General features: G+C 39.3%; 3 protein-coding genes and 1 long non-coding RNA gene across 4 annotated transcripts; 1 reads left to right on the forward strand and 3 right to left on the reverse strand.

The window, feature by feature from the left end:
* The first annotated feature begins 1,752 nt into the window (after positions 1–1,752).
* LOC126758460 (uncharacterized) lies at positions 1,753–13,609 on the forward strand. Its single transcript, XM_050472728.1, has 6 exons — positions 1,753–4,417; positions 7,460–7,838; positions 7,919–8,451; positions 12,666–13,024; positions 13,096–13,285; positions 13,445–13,609. Exons 1-6 carry the CDS (start codon positions 1,753–1,755, stop codon positions 13,606–13,608), a joined length of 4,290 nt encoding a protein of 1,429 aa, XP_050328685.1. The 3' UTR covers position 13,609.
* On the reverse strand, positions 9,673–10,956 carry LOC126758463 (uncharacterized). Its single transcript, XM_050472731.1, has 3 exons — positions 10,506–10,956; positions 10,358–10,444; positions 9,673–10,062 (listed from the first exon to the last, which is right to left on the reverse strand). The coding sequence occupies exons 1-3, from the start codon at positions 10,898–10,900 to the stop codon at positions 9,789–9,791; spliced, it is 756 nt and encodes a 251-aa protein (XP_050328688.1). The 5' UTR covers positions 10,901–10,956; the 3' UTR covers positions 9,673–9,788.
* A 1,791-nt stretch (positions 13,610–15,400) lies between the features above and the next one.
* LOC126758461 (uncharacterized) lies at positions 15,401–17,787 on the reverse strand. The gene is given in 4 exon segments (XM_050472729.1): positions 15,401–17,143; positions 17,209–17,295; positions 17,349–17,397; positions 17,400–17,787. Coding segments are annotated over 4 exon segments (2,112 nt in total). The 5' UTR covers positions 17,704–17,787; the 3' UTR covers positions 15,401–15,471.
* Positions 17,788–19,464: 1,677 nt separating this feature from the next.
* LOC126758464 (uncharacterized) lies at positions 19,465–20,229 on the reverse strand. The gene is made up of 3 exons (XR_007666854.1): positions 20,064–20,229; positions 19,779–19,939; positions 19,465–19,579 (listed from the first exon to the last, which is right to left on the reverse strand). It is a non-coding gene; the product is annotated as an uncharacterized LOC126758464 (long non-coding RNA).
* Between the last annotated feature and the right edge of the window lie 400 nt (positions 20,230–20,629).

Below are 20,629 nucleotides of genomic sequence, written 5' to 3' on the forward strand. Positions count from 1 at the left end.
GCTAGGAATCGGGTATTTTGAACCTGTCAAAATCCTTAAAATGTCAACCATATTTATGATTCTCCAATTTACTGTCGAACAGCGGTTAGCTTTTTAGAAAAACCCGGTTTGATGCAACTAATTATTATTAGTTGTTTATAGGCAGCATCAAAACTTTTCCTAGAGTCCAAGAATACCCTATTTTTTGTATTGCGTTCATTTTGAACCAAATTTCAGATTTGTTCATATTTGGCTGTAATATTTTCGTCTACTTTTTGTTTTCTCTTCTGGGGACTTGTAGAACAATCTTGCTGATCGTTTTCAACATTTTATGGAATCCACTGATTTGCTGTATAAGGCTTAATTGGTTACCACAGGGGAGCACAATGGGTCTAATGATAACGCTCTTGCGCCTACCTTTTCAACAACCAAACCCAATTGTTGAGGTCATGGGAGTCTCCACAAACCTCGGCAAACAAAACACCACAACAGATATGTGACGGGATCAAGGCGATTTGTCGAAAGAGACACAATACCCTACTTCACCTAAACAATCAGCCATAAAACCTAAGCCAACCTAACCTAGACTCTAAAGTTGAGAGAATTCATTAGAAAATTGGATTTTCCACAAAAATGTTTTTAAAATATTTTTAAATCAAATTTAATGGAATAAGACTCTTGTCGTAATTGAGTTTGGACTTGCAAATATGAAAATAACAAAATATGAAAACATAATTACATGGATTCGACTCAAAAACGCATAACAGTTTAGTCTTAAAATAGCATTCGCTGGTGATCGGGTTACTCGGTGAACGCTTAAAAACTGAATCGAAATGAAAAGTGTTTGATATGCGCTATTTTTCGAGCCATCTCAATATAAGAATTGACTATGCAAAGCTTCTATATTTTTTATTTAGACTTTCTGGGGTTTAACTTTTGATTTCTACAAAAAAAAACTGTAGAATGACATACGGATTTCGTACAAAAAACAAACGAGGTGAAAAGACCTTTGCATTCGGCATAAGAAAGTATCACTTTCAAGTAGTGTACACGCAACGGTAAATAGAACTACGAAAACGTTGAAAAGTATTTGTGAGTTCAGCACTATGATTAGATCAACAATTTGTAATGGTTCGATTCATATTGACGGCGACGACAATGGCGACGGTGGCAGAATGTCGCTGGTGCTTTCATGTTTCAAGTGACACAGTGAGACGTTGGAAAATTCAAATTGGCGTGTGCCATCGCCAACTGTCATTATACTTCTGGGTGAAGTAGTTGGAGCATACACCCGTGTGTATTTACGTGTGTGTGTGTTGCGGGAAGTGAACCTTCCGCAGTTCACCCGGTTAAATACGCATTTAAACACACATGGAAGTGAGTGTGTTGCTTTTTTGCACACATATGTACATATACCGTGCGCATATGTGTGCGTGTGGTGGCAAGTGACTGTAGCTGCGGCTGAATTTCACTTTGGCGCGGCGCGCTTGCGTTATTCGCATGTGGCACGGCGAAGCGAAAGGTGGTCCAGTTGAAAAGTAAGCGACTATTTGAACAAATTAAAAGAGCTTAAGTGCAAATGAAATTGTCTTTCAACGCTGAAATTGGCGTGTGAAACGATGTTGCATGAGAGTTGGTGGCCAAAGTGATTATCCTTGCTACATGCAAAATAAAGTATTAGTGAAAGCAGTGATAAATAAAATTGAAAAAAAAAAAATTATTATTAGTTTATATCTAAGCAAAAGCTAGTGAGAGGTTGAAAACTGTGAAAAAATGTTGTGCTTCTTCGTGGTCACAAAGTTACTCATGCTCAAGCTGCTCCTTGCCAGCATATCCGGCTTACGCGCCTACGATTTCGGCTATCATCCGAGTGCCGAGGAATTCGATAATTTTGTGCGCGACACGAAACGCACCTGGACGCGTGATTTGCTCGCCAACGAACACCGACGCGCGTGGACCGCGAAGCCGCCCTATCGCAATGTGAACGGCAATTTCGTGCCGAAGTATAATCGCGATGAAGAACGTTTGAGTGTCGCGACGAAACATGGCGCATCGTGGCCAGGACATGTGCAGCGTGTCGGGCGTCCGCTAAAGCATTGGCATGAGTCACCAAGCGTCGCGGCGGCGGCGCATGCGCTGAACGGTCAGACTGTGGGCTCGACTTTTGATTTCAATATGTTCGATGATCAAGCGGGCTCAGGTGAAATAAATACATTTGATTTGCCGAGTGTGCCCGCGTTCACGAGCGCAACACAATACAACGCGCATGCTTCATCCACAACGCAGCCTCAACTTCCGGCGCACAGCCTTAAAATGCCGCCAGTCAAGCAGAGTTTGGGTAGTGTCATCGAAATCGCATCGTCCAGTGAAACGCAAAAACAAACGCAACAGAACTCGAATCAAAGCTTCGAAAATCTGAATAAGAACCACAGCGCCCAACAGTTTCCATTATTTTTTACCAATCCCACCACCGGCATCATATATGCGATTACAGAGGTGGGACACATGCCAGACACCGTCAACACATTACCGTCCTCCTCCAACAACAGCATACCGATTTATATCTCTAAAGAGCAATACGAACGCGACTTGTATCTCCAACGCAAATATTACGAAAGTAATTGTCAAGCTCCTGCTCCAGCTCCGTTAGACAAAATTTCGGTCGATCGCGTGCCCACAACCATCACTTCGGCGATCTCAGCTGGTTCGAATAGCACAATGCGCCCACAAATTATACGCCTGCAAAGACCTCTAAGCACGCCCACAACCAAAATACCAATCTCCAAATTACCTACCCACCTACACAAACCACCACCGGTTATGGTGCAAACCGAGTTGACGATCAGTGATCAAGTGCACTTACCAACGCGCAAACATAAGACTAAACTGAAGCGTAAGAATAAGAAGAAACCGAATAGACCGGGCCGTAAGCCTAATACGCACCTAACAGGTCTCAAACAGAGTGAGTTGCCGCAAATCATCAAAGGCGTGCGCGCTTCAACAGCAAAACCCCAAACAAGCACCGAGAAACAACAAGTCGCCACGCAGCTGGAGAAGCCGAACTTTACAAACGGTATTTTTAGCAAGAGTCTTACATCGCAGGAGCATCGATTACACAAACGTTCCGTTACAAATATACGCGCCTATATAAATGAACCGCGAAGTATGAAAATGACAGATCAACAACTCATAGGTCAGCCTGCTTTGACCCCGACTAAAGAGAGTAACAACGTCAAAACTATAAATAAACCAAAAAAGACAGCAGTAAGAAGACGACCCAGAATTAAGCAGCGTCGTGCGAAAGTGGGCAATCATACCGAAATACAAAAACTAAGCAATAGCGCATTCAATCGCACCAATTGGGAGCTGTCAAAACAACCTGCGCGTAGAGGCAACTCAACTAAGCTAAAGACAAAGCAAACAACGAAGATTTCAAATCAAACACTCAGCCACAACAATACAACGGAGTTACCAACGTTAACGCTGTCTACCACTACACATAGTAACGCGCGCAAGAAGAAAGTAAAACATAGAAGAAAGAAGAACAAGGATAAAGTGGAAAAAAGAGGCGAATTCGATCTCTTCGACTTTGACAGCGACGAAGATGATGAGGACGACGATGATGATAATGACGGCGAAAAAACCTCGCATCGCACCGACGGTGATGACGAGGACGATGAAGAAGATGACTCCTATGAGGAAGATGAAGAATCTTTTTACGATTACAAGCAAACTAATAAGAAACGAAAACGAGGCAATCATAAGCCACATAAAGAAAACAGCAATTCAGCCAGTTTGGAACAAACCGAAGAGTACACGGAAGAAACAGCAGAACAAACAACAGATGTGAACAAAAACTCTATTGTGATTGACGATGGCAGTTCAGCGGAACCCGGCGCCGACTTTGGTGCAATGGGTTCGGAGGAAACTGTTATATACAGTTCGCCCATAACCACTACAACGAAGCCAAGCACCTATACTAAGTCCGCTACCAAGAAACGCATACGCAGACGTCCATCTTACAGTGACGCCTCAACATCCTATGAGGATTACGAGGATGAAGACGAGGCTGGCGTTGGTGGTGGTATTGGCGGATTTTTTCGTATGATCTTCTATCCAGTGCAAATATTTATGAATGGTGTGGCCGATAATTTCGGCAGTAAGGAGTCTGAAGAGGAACAATACTTGTATCCGACTTATACCACTTATCACAATGGTATACAGCGGATTGAGAGTGACGAGGAGGAAGAGGAGGAGACGAACTCATTGACTAGTTGGTTAAGTTCATGGTTTAGCTTTAGCCGACATAAAAAGAATATTGGTAGCACAACACCAGTACCGCCGCCACCGACACCTACCGAGCCACCGAGTTGGTTTGAATCGTGGTTCAATTTCGGCAGCAAACCAACGTCTGAGGAGACAAGTGAAAATGATGACAGTAAGTGTAAATTGTTGAATGAGTTTGCGAGTGTTTGTTTTTTTTTAATGAGCATTTATGTCAAACAAATGAAACATAATTGCGGTGGTCAAAGTGTGTTTTGATTACTCTGCTCTCTGGGGTGGTTGACAGTTTAATTGTGAGAGATAATAACACTTTCTGTGTATCGGTGGAGCCAGTTGGCAAGTCCATCAGATGACTGGCAAAGTTACTTGTATATTTTCTTTTTGTTTCGTTTTTATTTCGCTAAAAGAACTCGCTCGTTAAGTCGATAATAACTAAAAAATTTCCTAACTTCCGGTAATAAACTCAATGTGCACATTTTGACACTGTATTTGCATATGTGGTAACTTGTTAAGGTTGATGAGGTAGTTTATTAAATGATGTAGTTACAGTGCAAAAATCAGAAATTTTTAATTCCGGCGAAAATAAGATCTCCACAATTAAGGAGGTGTACTTTCTCTGCTCTAAGGAAGGTTGTGTGGGAAGGTGTCGCTAGTGGAGAGAAGAATTCACAGAAGTGACTTTCCACGCCGACATTAGGGTGATGATACTAATTGCGATCGTTTACCGTATACTCGAGACTAGTAATACAACGCGTAGTCTTATTATCAGTGTTAGCGAATTCTACTTCTTTATTGGCGTAGACACCGCTTACCCGGTTATAGCCGTGTTTACAACAGCGCGCCAGTCGTTCTTCCTTTTCGCTGCTTGGCGCCAATTGGAAATTCAAGCAAAGTCAGGTCCTTCTCCACTTGGTCTTCCAACGGAGTGGAGGGTTTCCTTTTCTCCTGCTTCCCCCGGCGAGTACTGCGTCGAATAATTTCAGAGATAGAGAGTTCTCGTCTAGTTCTTTTAATTCGCTGAACTATGTCAATGTCGTCGTGTATTTTATACAGCTCATCGTTCCATCGAACGCGATATTCGCCGTGGCCAATATGCAAATCTTTCGCAGAACCTTTCTCTCGAAAAGGTTCATCAGATGTTGTCATCTTCCATGCTTCTGACTTAAAGAATTTGGTTTTTGTTCGTCAAGAGAGGACTTTGTGGCATCGAATTAGCTCATGATTAAATTAGTTTGGTGGCCTTGCTAGCGAGCGAATTACAAGGCTGATGAGCATGCAAGGATCGGCTCTTAGGGCTAACTAACTGTAGAATTGCAACAAGTACGAGAACCGCTGTCTGTTCGTGGTTTACTACTGGATAGTTGGCCGTCAAGGGAAAACGCCTGGTCCTCTGCTAGCCTTTGCATAATCGCTAGATGCTTCTGAACCGAGCTGAGTCTTAAAAGGTCCGGTGAGCTCTACGCTCACAGGGAAATTCTGGTAGTAGGTGTTCTAATTGGACACTGGCCGTTCGGATGGAAGTTGATTAGAAGAAGAGGAAGTATAATGTACTTAACATGAAATGAAATTATCTTAGCACAGTAAATTTTCTAAATCCAAAAAGGACCGCCTTAAACAGCCCAATTGAAGGTGATTTCACTTGGGAATCAACCTTAGAAGCCAACCTAAAGTAGCTTAATATAACATATCTTATGAGCACTGGTAAAAGTACGAATTCTATTTACCATGAACTAAGCAAGTTTGGTTTAAAATATGCTAAAAATTAGGCCTTTCTCTTCAACAAAATTCTTCGTCGAAACATTTTACTTCAAAATACTTCAATATGGTTGTAAATTCACTCTACTCAATATAAACGTCTCTTTTTAAACTATATTTCTGGTCATAATAGACGTCTTATTATAGATCTGCCTATGACTGAGAGCTGAGAGCAACCTTGTGTTGCCAGAGCTATTTCATTATCCTTTTTCTAAATTGAGCAAATTTTTTGTAAAAGATTTTAAGCTCATCTCCGAAGAACCGGAATTTCTTTAGAGTTTTGATTTTTGAATATCGTTCAAGACTACCGCATGGCAGACCTTAGTTTGATTGTGACTCAATCGGTCTTTAAGGCAAATCCTTTGAGTATAATTCTACAGTCTTTCCAACTGTAACTTACTGTATTAACTTGCTACCAGCCTCACTGCAGCATAAAAGATCATCCCGCTTATGTTTGGGTTGCAAGCCAACTTCTTATCAAACGACCAACTTAGGTCTAAAAATTACAGAAACAATTACTCCAAATGGCGATCGTACCGTGGAATGTGTCAAAAATAATTGACAGAAAAGGTTTCTCAAATAAATCTTCTCGGAGTCAGCCTTAACGTAGCTGAATTCTTTATTTATCCCTTTATATATCTGGCAACTTACTATATACCACAAAAAGAAGGTAAGGCTACTCGTATAGCTTGGAGCCGCCTTATATATATAGACGAGGATTGAACTACAACCTTAGGTCTATTGTACCCGCTCCTAAATCACAAAGACTCACCTAGCCCCAGCATATTGATGAAGTCCATTATGCTGCTGGGTGCTAGTGAAGCGATGTGATCCCTATTTGAAAACATGCATCCATTTAAGAACCCCCTTACGTCACTTCGCAACACCTCTGTCATGTGCTTTTTATAAAGTTTTGAGCTTTGGTAGCCATTTTATACTAATATTACTAAATAATTGATCACATAATATCATCAAGGCAGCTCAGCCATACTTGAAGACAAGTAAATATTCTTTTTTTTTTCATAAATATGAATAAAATTCAAAATATACTCTTTCTTAAAACCATAATACCTAACAAAAAACTTACTTTCCACTGAAGCAGAACTAAATGTTCTTCACTAATCACAACGCGGAGGTTACACAAGATCGCAACTCACTTTTACGGCAATTAATCAGTTCAACCAACCCGCCCAAAACGCACCGGTTAATATAAAGAAAAACACAAAAATTGTAACGAAAACAAAACGAGAACCACAAATTACACTCAAATTCTTTCTCTAACCAGCACTAGTTTGTACTTATGTGTATGTATCTTCCCATATACCATATATAATTATCTTAACTGCTGCCATTAAATCTGCGTCAATGCTACGCTTTCTTGCTACATACAACACACACATACATCTCGCCTCGCTTGACACGAGTTTCTCTTTCGTTTCAGAATGGTTCTTCGGTTGGTTTGATTCGAGACCGAAGCGTCGACGTAAGAAGACTACCACAACGACGACCACAGTGCGCACACCCGACGCACAAGTGCCGATTTTGACGATCGTCGATCCGCTGAAAAATCCACAAAATTGGATTGGCATTTTGGCACATCACATCATAAATTCCACCGCCACGGCCGTCACACAAAATCCGATTATGAATGCAATCACCCAAACCACCGTTAATCCAGATGTGCCGCGCAAAATCAATTATGAGCGATATCAAATATGGCGTTTAAAGCCTTTGGACGATACACAAGTGCAAGCTCTGGAAGAGTACAAGAAAAGTGAGGATGGCATAAAGCTGCAGTGGTTGAAGGGTCCCAGCTTGCGGTGAGTACATAAAGTCTTGATTATTTTTTCATTCGAAACTAACGTTTATATACACCACCATACACACACTCCGCGAACAGCGGTCTAACAGACGTTCTGGTGCCACCGAAACAATTGATGGAATTTGAGGCAAGCCTCAGTTTCGAATCGATCGCGCATGAAGTACTCATTTACGATGTCGGCAAAGCGATCGTTTACGAGCAGGCGCAAGAACAGTTTCACTTCAATGCCGCTATGCGCCCGTTTAAAAACAACAAGAATCAACAGAAACAGCAAGCAATGACCATGTCATGGCACAAATACTATGAATATGATGATATTATCACACATTTGGAAATGTTACGCATGCGCCACCCACAACTAGTCGAGTTAATTCATATTGGGCGCTCATATGAGGGACGACCGTTGGTCATAGTCAAGATCGAGTCGAAAGAACATGCCGATAGTGTAGCTAGTCAATCGGAAGTGGCACACAAAAAGTTGAAAAATAAGAAACAACCGAAAGAGGCGAACTCAGTGTTCATTGAGTCGGGCACACACGGCCTAGAATGGATCGGACCGGCCACGTCGCTCTGGATGATCAGTGAACTATTGCGACTGATTAAAAGTAACAGTGAGTTCATAATGTAAAATTAATTTAAGGTTGCAGGTATTCAAATTAGGAAATATGTAGGTCGATTAAATTAAAATTACACTGCATTGAAGATGATGGCGCGCTATTGTTAACACGGCTATAACCGCGTAATCGGTGTCTACGCCAGTAAAGAAGAAGAAGATGATGAGTTTATATGTTTTCGAAATAGCTATTAGGCATGTATATCTCATATTATCTGCTTAAATATCTATGCTGACTCAATATTTGAGATTCCACTGGATCTCAATCGCTTGTTTGGCTCAATTTGACTGTATCCTCTATTTAACAACGCTCTGGAAGATTCTTCAATAATGTATTGATACTGCTACATATTTGTTTCTTAAACAAGTTAAGTTAAGTTGGCGGGGATCACACTTAGACTACTAAGTCCTTTGTGAAGCGAGATAAAAACTTCTATAGTTGGATATCAACTCTCGGTAAAGTATCTTGAAACTAAATAGGTACCTTCAGAGATCGGAGGTATTTTAGACTTGTTCTGGAGAAGGCGGGACATTCAAGAAGTAGGTATTCTAAACAGCTTTTGCAACTGGCATACCGAAAAAATTTCAATCTTAACGTATGAATCCCAGTGAAGTATCCAGTTAGAACTCCTACTCAAACGTGAGCTTTGGCCAGGGTAAAGAGCTCACCAGACCTATTTCGATTTATCCTAGGCTGGAGCGACCTTACGATTGCACAGTTGCTAGTATCTGACTAGCCGAATTCGCCTGAGTTCCAACCATACAGTAATGAATCTCAATAAGCCTGTGGAGCTCCTACTCGTTGCCATTCTGCAGCTAGTGAGACTGAAGTACCTGACCTACCAAGCTCATCAGCCTTACAATTTCCATGAAGCAACTCGATTTTAGAGATAAAAGATCCATATACCCCTTTAGTAATCTCGAGCGTACGGTCGGCGAGATCGAGGCTAATATGAGCTCTAATATCAGAGAAAATAGCCATCGCTCTGAAAGAGATTGCGCTGCGGAGCGAATCTAGAGGTAGAATCAGAAGCTTAAATTTTAATATCGAAAACTTCTATTTGCGAATTCCGAAATTTCAATTGTCGACAGGCTAGAAAAAGGTTTTGAGAGCTGGGACATTATATTCCAAATCCCTTGAAATTTATCAGGCTTACATATTTATTAAGCCACATAATGACCAGGTACCAGATACGAGTATACCTATAACGTTGGATAAGTTGGATTTCAAACCACTGTACAAAGTATTTTCTTTTCACAAAGCTCAAATTCAACAGTAAATACTTGTTTCATATTGTACAATAATTTAATATTCGTTTAATTTTTGTTTTGAATTCATTCATCTTTTAGAATAAGACTACGTAAATAGAGAAGCAATGTGGGTGGCTGTTTCATTTCGAGTGGTATTGCATATAATTTAGATTGTTTGTAGATTTCATGTGCCTTGTCATCAGTTATAGTCACGGTAAACTCCTTAGTTTCAGTAGCACAATGCGATCCCTTGCATGAGGCCATATGTTTTTCATGCGGGTTACCAGTCATCAAATAGGTGAAAAACATAGTTAGAAGTATAATACTTGTTATACTAATAACTATGAGTTGCGTTTTCCTTAAATTTGGGAAAAAATTAAACAAAAGTTAACGACAGGATATAACGATAGATGCAAAATGTCAGAAGAACATAAGTCGACTTAAGCCAAAGCAGACATTGACATTACTATCAACAACTTCTTAAAGACTTGATGTTGTATTTAATGTTAACTGATGTTCAGAAAGCGGTAGTTTTAAATTGTGGAAAAATTAAACAAATGATCAGTTCCGAATTCGACCAGAAATCAAGATTTACTCCTCAACTTAAGTCAAGTTAAACTATTTCAACACAGGGTTCAAGGGTTCATACAGACCTATTTGAATGATAAGTTTTCTTGCACAAAGCAAATGTCCATTCGCACATTTTAAGCCAAAACAGTAGAAGGGCTATAATTGTAAAGCTGCCAAGAATGAAAAAAAGATTAGCTTGATAGTCTAAATCCAATATTTTGATTAACATACGCTATGAAACTAATTACATTGATCAAGTAAGACATAAAGTTGCCATTTGTGTTGCAACAACCTTTGCCACTATCACAAGCATCTGCTTTCGAGCTACAACATTTCTTGACTTCGTCGGTGTTCTGAGTGTCCTGTTTCCGCTGCTGTCGTATCGGCCGATATTTCCGTTTATACTCCGGTCCAATATTGTACGGTTTGCAGGCGGACTTGCTGTCAGCCTCTTGTGCATATTTGAGTGAGGGCCGTTCAGGCGGTGTATCGGATAGCTCATTGTAACAACCGCTAGCCAAACGCTCCTCACGAAAAGACGCACACTTCTCACATGGACACGCTTGAAATTTACATTTCAGTTCCCGTCGATTTGCATAAGTCATTGTAGAGCTTCCGGTAAACATTACTGTTAATTTTGGTTTTATTGCATTTTAGGCGAATTCCAAGATGAATTTGTATGAAAAATATTCTGACGTAGAGATCAGAGGGGGCTTGCTTCACATTACAACGATATAAAATATTGAAAAGGGTGCGATAGGAATATGTAAAACACAATAGGGTTGTAAGTTGAGTAAAACAACCATAGAGGGTATTGCTGATAGAAAAGCCATAACTTGGTATGAAAATATCAGCCTATGACTTTACTCAGACATCAAAAATTAAGTCTTCTACTCAATTGGCTCAATGATCACTTAAACAGTTTTGGACGAATCCAAAAAATCATGGCATTTTTTCTTCGCTTCCGAAAGCGGTACCTTCCTTTTCAACTTTTCTTTTGACGTCTTCCTCTGCTTTTACTCCCTCGGGCTGATACCGCATATAATACCTTCAGAGCTGAAGACTCTGTTTTGTTGTGATATTTTCTCCAACATTGGTTTAAAGACATTGGACGTTAGAGGCTTGTCCTCTCTGAAACCTCGTATAAGAAACTGCTCTAAGAATTAAATCTCTATTCTGACTGTTGTTGATCCAGGTGATGTTGAGAACGGATAAGAACTGGATGGTGGTTGACGACACATTTTTCTAAAATATGCAGTGTTGTAGCTTGTATCTAACCAAAAGTGTATATTCCGGGTCAAAAGGCATCTTCCAGAGTATAGGTAGTTAGGAGTGCAGCCCTATCGGGCTCAATTAACACTTGATGTGCCATTTTGATACCTTCCAGAGTATAGTATATATGTATATCGCCTTGTCTTCAATTGCGGGTTCATTCTCTGGGTATTTCAATGTTTCGAACCCATTTCGAAGAATAATTTTCAATATAACTTAACCCTTTGGACGTCAAACTGCAGATTTCGTTTTCCTTATTTTATGGTCTTAAAAGCATTCGAGTTTTAGTATAAGTTTTAGTCAATTCTTGTTTGTCAAAAACTTAAGCTCTTCGTATTCAAAAATATCCGACTCTGTAGTTGTTGTATCTAGTCCGCCTTAGGATGCTAAGGTTCAAATAAGTTGTCATCGAGGTCATCCAACGATAGGCCCAGGAAATGAGCTGTTTCGACGATGTTGGACCATAGGGAGAGGGGTATCAAATGTATAGGGTTAGCTGGGCATACAAAGAGGTGGTTAGAGTCAGGCGGGGTCTCGAAACAACGGGGACAATTCCCACAACAGCCTGTTCTACGTTATCGGAATTCACTCGGATTTTATCCGGCCAAGGACTGCACTTTCGGAGATCTAACCCCGCCTGGATCGGTAAATTTTAGATTAAGTTTGTCATCACCGGTGCAACGCCTTGCAGCATGGTTGCTCCATATCCTTCTGACTCGTACTGGCATTGAGTCCAACCTGGGCCCGAAGGAATTTTCTTGCTAAATCTGTGCTAAACGGCTCCATCTAAACTCCACCTCGGTTAGGTGTTAAACCTACTCAGGGTTAAGACACACCGAGAGTAGACCGCGAGTTATGAAGCCCCATGCTGCCAACGCACTACTGCAACCTTAGCTTCTACACCTGTGTAATCTGCCTCGAATTCGCGCACTGCCTACACCCGAGTGGCCAACAAAGGACCCCTACGGTCCATAGGAGGTCGAATAGGCATCATGACAGGCATTCTAATCAGTCACCCACCTCCCCCTCAGGACCCCTTGACATATGGGAACGAGTTACTTCTATTTATTTTATGTAATAGTTCTAAGAGATTATAACACACTTCCTATAAATTTACAGAGACAACCGTTGATAATGAGTACATCAAAAATACGACCTGGTACTTTATACCTATACTCAATCCTGATGGTTACGTTTATAGTCATAAATATGATCGCTTCTGGCGTAAAACTCGTTCCCGTCATATCTCACGTCGTAACGGTATTATCGACTCAGCAATGACTTGGCTGCAACAAAAGAAGATAGCAACACGCGTTTGCTATGGTGTGGACCTGGATCGCAATTGGCACTACCAGTGGGGTAAGCGAGGTAGCTCGAAATCTGCATGTAATGAAGTTTACGCTGGACCAGGACCGTTTTCCGAACCCGAATCAAAAGCGCTATCAGAATTCCTAATAGATTATCGTAAACAAATTAAGGTGGGCATGAAAATGTTGCCATATTATTGGTGTATGCTTCTTCATTTGCCTGCGCCTTTACTTTGCTTTAGATGTACATTTCACTACAAGCCTATGGTCAGATTATTTCATATCCAATGAAAGCGAATACTTCATTTAACGCCGAACGCATCGATGACTTTCTCGATGTGGCCATGGTGGGAACGGATGGATTGCGTAAGCAAGGCAGCAAGTCACGCTACAAGATTGACTCGACAAGTGATCTGGTGGAAAATCGCTCAGGTGAGCAGAGTTACACATGTTTATTAAGAGCGTATGACATGTTATACATATATATTGTGTATTTACATATACATATATATGTATAAATATTTGTGTCAGCCGGAAGAGTTTTTGCATTACTTCATTCAACTAGCTCTGACTTTTACTCTTTTCAAACAGGTTGCTCTGACGCATTCGCGGCTTATGAAGTTGGTATACCCTTTAGCTTCACGATACAATTAGCTGATAATGGTGTGCATGGTTATCTGTTGCCCAGCGCTTCCATAGAGCCAACCGCACGTGATGCCTTCGAAATAATTACAGCGATGATCGATTACATTTGATGGTGGCCCTGATTCATAGACTAACTATATAGATTGTAACTGTGTATATTTGTTTAATTTGTAAATATTTATGAGTATTTATTGAATAGTAATTTAAGAAAGTATGCAACTTTAGTAAGACGAAATATTGGTCGTTTTATATTTAAGGATTTGGGATTTCTCTCAGAATACATTATAGGAACAACAATCCTTCAACAACAATGCAATAAAAATGAAGTAGAGAAACTGTATGGATTTACTTGTGAATCTAACTGATCTTAAAAATGTCTCGAAAACTCAAAATATGTTATTGAAACTGTTCGCGAACCACCTGACTGGGTTGTACCGTAGAGCCATACATGCACCGTCAGGATTTACATTTACTTTCTACAATGCGGATCCCAGGCTTCAGTTTTCCATCGTTACTAACACCCAAGTAAACCATAAACCCATAACCCTTTAAAACATCAGAGTTTCATTCGGCGTTTTTTTTTTTAATAAAGCATTGATGGTTTTCTATTACGCAGAGTAAAATTAGATTAGGTCTTGTGGCTGAATACAGGCCAAAAACCTACAGCGTTCTTCATATTCCAAATTCTAAAACCTTACTAAAACATGTACAAAAGCTAAGACGATTGATTTCGAAACTTTGTAGTTCGCCAATATGACTAATGAAGTAACATCCAAAGTGTTATAAACGTAGCCTCCCATTCTTGGAATAGTGGAAGTGCTCAGGTGATTCGATTTCGTCATTATTCAGTTGCTGAACCCAAATTTCGATGGTTTTCAAGCATAAATCGGCTGTTACTGCTACAATTTCACGTTCGATATTCGTACGAAGTTCATCAATCTTTGCTGGCTTGTTGACCTAAACCATAGATTTGACGTAGCCCCACAGGAAATAGTCTAACGGCGTCAAATAACTCGACCTAGGCGGTCAATCGACTAGGCCTTTTCGTGAGGTTACACGTTCACCAAACTTGGTTTTCAATAAATCGAATGGTAAATTCTCTTGCGGCGCCGTTCTGTTGGAACCATTGCCCAATCCCATATCATCCAATTCGGGCCAAAAATAATCGGTTGTTGAGCGGTATCGATTCCCATTCCCAGTAAAGTGACGGTCTTGGTCATCACGGAAGAAATACGGTCCAATGACGCCGCTGGCCCATAAAACGCAATGATGACTCATGGAGTACGTGTTGATTGCTGCCTGACCAATAACGCATATTTTGCTAACTGAGTAAGCCATTTAGCCAGAAATGAGCCTAACTGCTGAAGATGAAAATCCGGATCATTTCCAAGTTGTCGCTTAACCCAATTCACGAACATACGACGTCACAGAGATGCCCAACGCTTGAGAACGACGTGTGAAAGACTGATTTGGGTCTTCCTCTATTGATGCGCTAGCGGCAGCAACATTCTCCACACTACAGGCACTTCTTTGTATCACTGGCACGGGTACATTTGGACTATGCCTGTGGATTCAAAATTTTCCACTAGACGCGCAATTGTTGACCTGACAGGACGGTTATGACGACCACACTGACTCCGAATTTCGGCAGTAAATTTTAATAATTTCGACTCATTAATGGATCGTATATCTTTCCATTGTGAAATGGCAAACCTTACGGAAGAGAAATGTCAAAAGATCGGGAAAAAATATGGTGGTCTACTTTTGTAGATCCCTATTTAAAAAACCCCTTATAAGTATCTAAACTACTCCTAACCTCAATCATAATTATTAAGACCATTTTTTATCAAAATAATATTTCTATTAATTATATTTCACAATACAAAAATTTATAATGGTTACTCAATAATTTTTGTGGTTGCACACATTGTTTTCAACTTAACTCTTGAACTAGCCGCTTTTATGTTGAATCTTCAGTCCGTACTTCTTTGAATAAAATCTCGTAAATAGATGATCAAAGTCGGCGGTTGTTTCATTTCTGTTGGTATCGCGTACAACTTGGACCGTTTATATATTTGGCGTGCATCATCGTCGGTTATGGTGACAGTAAGCTGCTGTTGTTGCATTCCACCGGACAGTCTGTTACTTGCTGCTGTGGTAGCTGATTGACCCCAACTAAAACTTGGCCACCAGTAAGAAGTCGAAGTAGTCTTTTTCGAGTCCTTATTTGTTGTTGTCGTTTTGGTTGTCTTCGTCCGTCTCCAATTAAAGTAGGGTATCCAAGATGAACGTGACTCCTGCTCTTTTTGCGTCAATTCAATTTCCATATCTTTTGCTGACTTGTTACTCCACCAATGAAAAGGCATCCAGGAGAAACGTACTTTACTTGCTTGTGGTGGAGTTTGAATTTCTTTTGTTGTAGTTGATTTAGTAAAGTAAGTTGCCCATCTAGAGCGCAGATTAAAGGTAGGTAACCATGAAGAGCGGGCTTCCGTCTTTGTAGTTGTAGTCTCAATTTTGACTGGTGACTGCCTCCACTTGAGGGAAGGTAACCAAGTGTAACGCGTCACAGACGTTTCGTTTCGTTCAACCACTTTGGGTACAGTCTGACCCCACTGAAATGGAATCCAAGATGACCGTGCCTCTGTCTTTTTTGGTGGAAGCTCAACTTGTTTCGATGAAGTTGAAGTCCATCTAAATGTAGACATCCAAGTAGTGGGAGTTTCAGATTTCTTCAGTTGATAATCAATTTCTTTTGGCGGAGACTGACCCCACCAACTAGAAGGCCGCCAGGAGAAACGCTTTTCAATCTTTTTATGTGCTTGTTCAGGTTGTTTTGTACGCCATCTAAATGTAGACAGCCAAGGAGTAGGCGTTTCTGATTTCCTCAGTTGATAATCAATTTCTTTTGGTGTAGATGGACCCCACCAACTAGAAGGCCGCCACGAGGAACGCCTCTCTATCTCTTTAGGGGTTACTTCCACTTGTTTTGTGCTCCAACTAAATGTAGACAGCCAAGAAGTGGGCGTTTCAGATTTCTTCAGTTGATAATCAATTTCTTTTGGCGGAGACGAACCCCACCATCGAGAAGGAATCCACGTGGTACGTGTCTCTGTTGTTTTAGTTTGTTGTTCAATTTGTTTCGATGGAGCCGAACTCCATCTAAATGATGGTAACCAGGAAGAAGATGCCTCAGGCTTCTTAACAGGGGTAACAATATCTTTCGTTGTTGTCTCTCGCCAAATATGTGTTTTTATCCACGACGAACGTGGTTCGCTAGATTCCGTTTTAATTTCCTTCGTTGTTACCAGACGTCCTCTACCAAAAGGTATCCACGAAGAACGTGTTTCAACTTTGCTGACTGTGGAAGTGACTTCTTTTGCTGTGCCCGGAGTAGCAGAATAAAGTGTCCAAGGATAACGGGTCTTACTCACTTTGAGTGGCGGCGCAATTGCTTGCCGTTGACTCCTTTTAAATGTATACCAACTGCCAGAGGGTTCGGATTTTATTTTAGTGACAGGTTGTGCTGCAAGTTTGCTCGTCGAACGTCTAGCCGAATATCTTTGAAAACATGTCAACGCAGCCGTACAAAATATAAGCAGAAACAATAAACCAATTATGCTCACTACAGTCACTTGCGTAGTTCTACACTTGTGATGGAAAAAAGTTATCAAAATCATGTCAAAAAAATACCCACAGCTAATGCATACCTCTTCGATTTATATACTTTGATGGACAGGATAATTGTACATTTCAACACTAAAAGCCAGAACACGATGGCGGCTATTATTAAAAACCTGTAAAGGGTCAATTGTAGACGCTGCTTAAGCGTGTATAGGTCTGCACTTACGCTATGAAGCCAATTATGCTTATCATAAAGGACAAAAAGTTGCGTCCGTATTGCAACAACCTTTCCCCGTATTACAATCATCTTCTACACACTTTTCATTGGTTTTAACAGTTTGCTTGGGCTTCGGCGGAGTGGGTGGACATTTCCGTTTATAGGGCATTTCCGTATCCGTATCACAAAGGCATTTACACTGAAACTGATATTTTGGTATTGGCCGCTCTGGCGGCGTATCTCGAAAATTACTTTCAGCATTGACGTTTCCATTTCCGCTCTCACCACGTAGCTTGGCGCACTTCTGGCAGGGACAAGGCGGAGTTTTACACTGAAGTTCACGTAAAATTTCTGTGCAAGTCATTGCAGCTTTTTCTGTTTTTTTGCGATCAACAAAGAATTTTAGATGTGTGCATTTTTCAAAATTTCAAAACAATATAAATTTTTCGTTGACACTGAAATCAAAGACATGTACGTATTTTTTTTTGTTAATTTGATAACTAATATAATGCAGAACATTTAATTAAATATTACTATACCCTGAAGAGGATATATTAAGTTTGCCACAATAGTTGTAACATTCAAAAGAAAATTTCAGAGACCCATAAAATTTGTAAATATGTATATAAATGATCAGCGTGACGAGCAGAGTCGATTTAGACATGTCTGTATATACATGAACTTATCCTTCAGGACCAAAACATTTGTAAAACTTTTGATTTGACAAAAAATTTGGGAAGGATTTAGTATACCGTGCAGGATTTCAAGGATAAAAAGGATATATATATATATATGGCATGGATCTTTGTTGTTGTCATATTTTCAGAAAACATTCCTGAAGCAATTTCGAGGCATGGTGCCGAGTTGACAGTCCTTGGTCGGACAAAAATCCGGGTCCGTTTCGATTACTCAGACCCGACAGTCGTAGGAACGGCATGCAATTTTGTTAAAAGCATCGCTTAAATCTCCGAACAAATGGTTCAAATCGCACTATTAGAGAATATCTTATGAAAGGGTCAGTAGAGTAATATTTTTTCATTTTTTTTTGCACTTTCTGCTCCCTTATACCCTTAGAATTAATGTAGAAACCCACTTTACCATTGGAAGGTTTTGAAAAAGGCCCAAAAATAATAATACCGCTTGACGTTTGGAGCGCTCGGAGTGCACACCTCAGACTTTAAACGTGTTTTTCTCAAAACACACTTTCTTAAGCTGGCGGACATGATTCCGGGGCGAACTACTCAACCGATTTTCGAATGTTCACAAAACGCCTGGCTATCGTCCCTATATTTTTTATAATTTATTGACAATGTTATGACAAAATTTATGTAAAAAACATGCGGAAAAAATAAAAAAAAAAAACGTTCTTGTAGGGACGATAACCATTCGCGTATTTTTTAAGGATAAATTGGGTTTTTGTGTTTCATATGATCCAAACATGAGAAATCGTGTCCGCCACTAAAAAAAACGCATCTCATTCACCCAGCCATTTCTCCGACAGATGTCATAAAAAATTCCGTTCATACACTCCACGACATATCCCTTGATATGTGAAAAAAGTTCTATTTTAGAGTAAAAATCTCTAAGAAAAAAAATGTCAAAAAACAGGCCAGATTACCCTACTGAGCCCTTAAAATATTCCGATCAGTTCCAAAATAAAGATCTTTTTATATTCTTTTCTGCTAAAAAAATGTACTTGTAAAGAATATTATAGCTTCGGTGCAGCCAAAGTTAACGTTTTTTCTTGTTAATGGTTAAATTTGTCGAATAAATAAGAGTTACATAAATAAAGATAATTAATGTATTACTTACTTTGCCATTTATTAATGATAGAATTCCAAAATATATTGCCGAGAAAATCGCGAAAATATAATTCGCCGGATGGCCAGAAGTAAAGTCAAAGTATTAAGACACAAATTCATATATGAATCAATATTTTCCATTACATTACAAATTAGGTATACCACTATTTTTAATAGCATCACTTTAACATGTGTGCATTTATCCACTTTTCTGCAGCACTCCAATAAATTTTTTACTAAAAAAATATGTTTGTTTTATGTGAATATTTATTTTCATCACATTAATTTAATATTACGAAATTAAAAAAATATATACATATACACATATTTTCATTTGATATTAGATATTTATTTTATTTGTTTACTATCATTACTATTGCATTTTCACTCTTTGCAAAACATTTTGCAATGTCGGAGGAAAATTTGCATGCTATACAACTGAATAGTGCACATATTAAATTAAAAAATTTAAAGCTTCAGATATTAATATTAATTTTAAAAACATTTAAAATTTTTGCTCAATTTTTGTAAATTAAAAAATTATTGATAACAACGCTTTTAGTTCTTCACTCTTCTATTAATTACCCTAATTTCCGTTACGGAACATTTTTAATAATTTAGCAATAAGGATATTTACTTTTAACTCTGCAATTTTAAATTTCAGGGTTAAGAAAATTATTTACAAGCGAAATCAAAATCTTGTCAAAGTACATAAACACAGAACAGCTGTGCATATTTCTATATTCACTATTGCTCATTTGCTTTTCACTTCACTAATCCAAATTTATTTCAGCTTCCCTGCAGAATACAAAGAAATATCACTCCCTTATTTTGAAACTCATGCTATTGCATTAAAATATAGCACTTATAAAACATATATAATAAAATCTTAACATGTAAGAGCTTGTTTGAAAAGACACACCAACAAATAACTGCACGTATACTTATACTTCAATGAAGCTACTAAACAGTTGTCTCCACAAAATTTAACAATTAAATTGCATGATGACGACGTAGAGGAAGCACTTGCACGCAATAAAGTCAATAAAATTACACAAATTATTATATATTCACAATTTTGATGCGGAGCAACGAATTGCAATGCGAATTTTTATTTCTCAAACGGTAAACTGCAATCAAAATGGCGAGCTGTCAAACTAGCGGAAATTGTATGTGTAATTACCACAATTTGTTGTTTAAGCCAAGACACAAACCAAATTGTTGACAAAACTGCTTTATCTGTCAAGAAAATAAATAAATATGGTTGGATAGTTCTTGAGAATTTAAAAACAAATTGAATTTTAGTATTATTTTTAAAACAGGGACTAAAGTGTGATTATATAAAAGCACTAAAATAGAGTCTAAGTGAGAGTGCAAGTGTATTGTGTAAGAATGTGTCAAATTCAACCCGATACTTGCCATTGGCTGTACTTCCCCACTGTTGCCGCCACTTATGTATGTACATATGTATGTGCAGTTTTGGATTAC

The sequence above is a fragment of the Bactrocera neohumeralis genome, chromosome 5 (genome assembly GCF_024586455.1).
Source record: "Bactrocera neohumeralis isolate Rockhampton chromosome 5, APGP_CSIRO_Bneo_wtdbg2-racon-allhic-juicebox.fasta_v2, whole genome shotgun sequence".
Classification (NCBI taxonomy): Eukaryota; Metazoa; Arthropoda; class Insecta; order Diptera; family Tephritidae; genus Bactrocera; species Bactrocera neohumeralis.

What these genes read in the sequence shown, in the direction of transcription:
- LOC126758463 (XM_050472731.1), bottom strand. Translation starts at nt 10,900, where the DNA reads ATGTTTACCGGAAGCTCTACAATGACTTATGCAAATCGACGGGAACTG. An exon ending in AATGTAATTAGTTTCATAGC is followed by an intron (nt 10,445 to 10,505) that starts GTATGTTAATCA and finishes CATTCTTGGCAG; the next exon opens with CTTTACAATTATAGCCCTTC. An exon ending in AAAACTTATCATTCAAATAG is followed by an intron (nt 10,063 to 10,357) that starts GTCTGTATGAAC and finishes CCCAAATTTAAG; the next exon opens with GAAAACGCAACTCATAGTTA.
- LOC126758460 (XM_050472728.1), top strand. Translation starts at nt 1,753, where the DNA reads ATGTTGTGCTTCTTCGTGGTCACAAAGTTACTCATGCTCAAGCTGCTC. An exon ending in TTGAAGGGTCCCAGCTTGCG is followed by an intron (nt 7,839 to 7,918) that starts GTGAGTACATAA and finishes CTCCGCGAACAG; the next exon opens with CGGTCTAACAGACGTTCTGG. An exon ending in ATTATCGTAAACAAATTAAG is followed by an intron (nt 13,025 to 13,095) that starts GTGGGCATGAAA and finishes ACTTTGCTTTAG; the next exon opens with ATGTACATTTCACTACAAGC.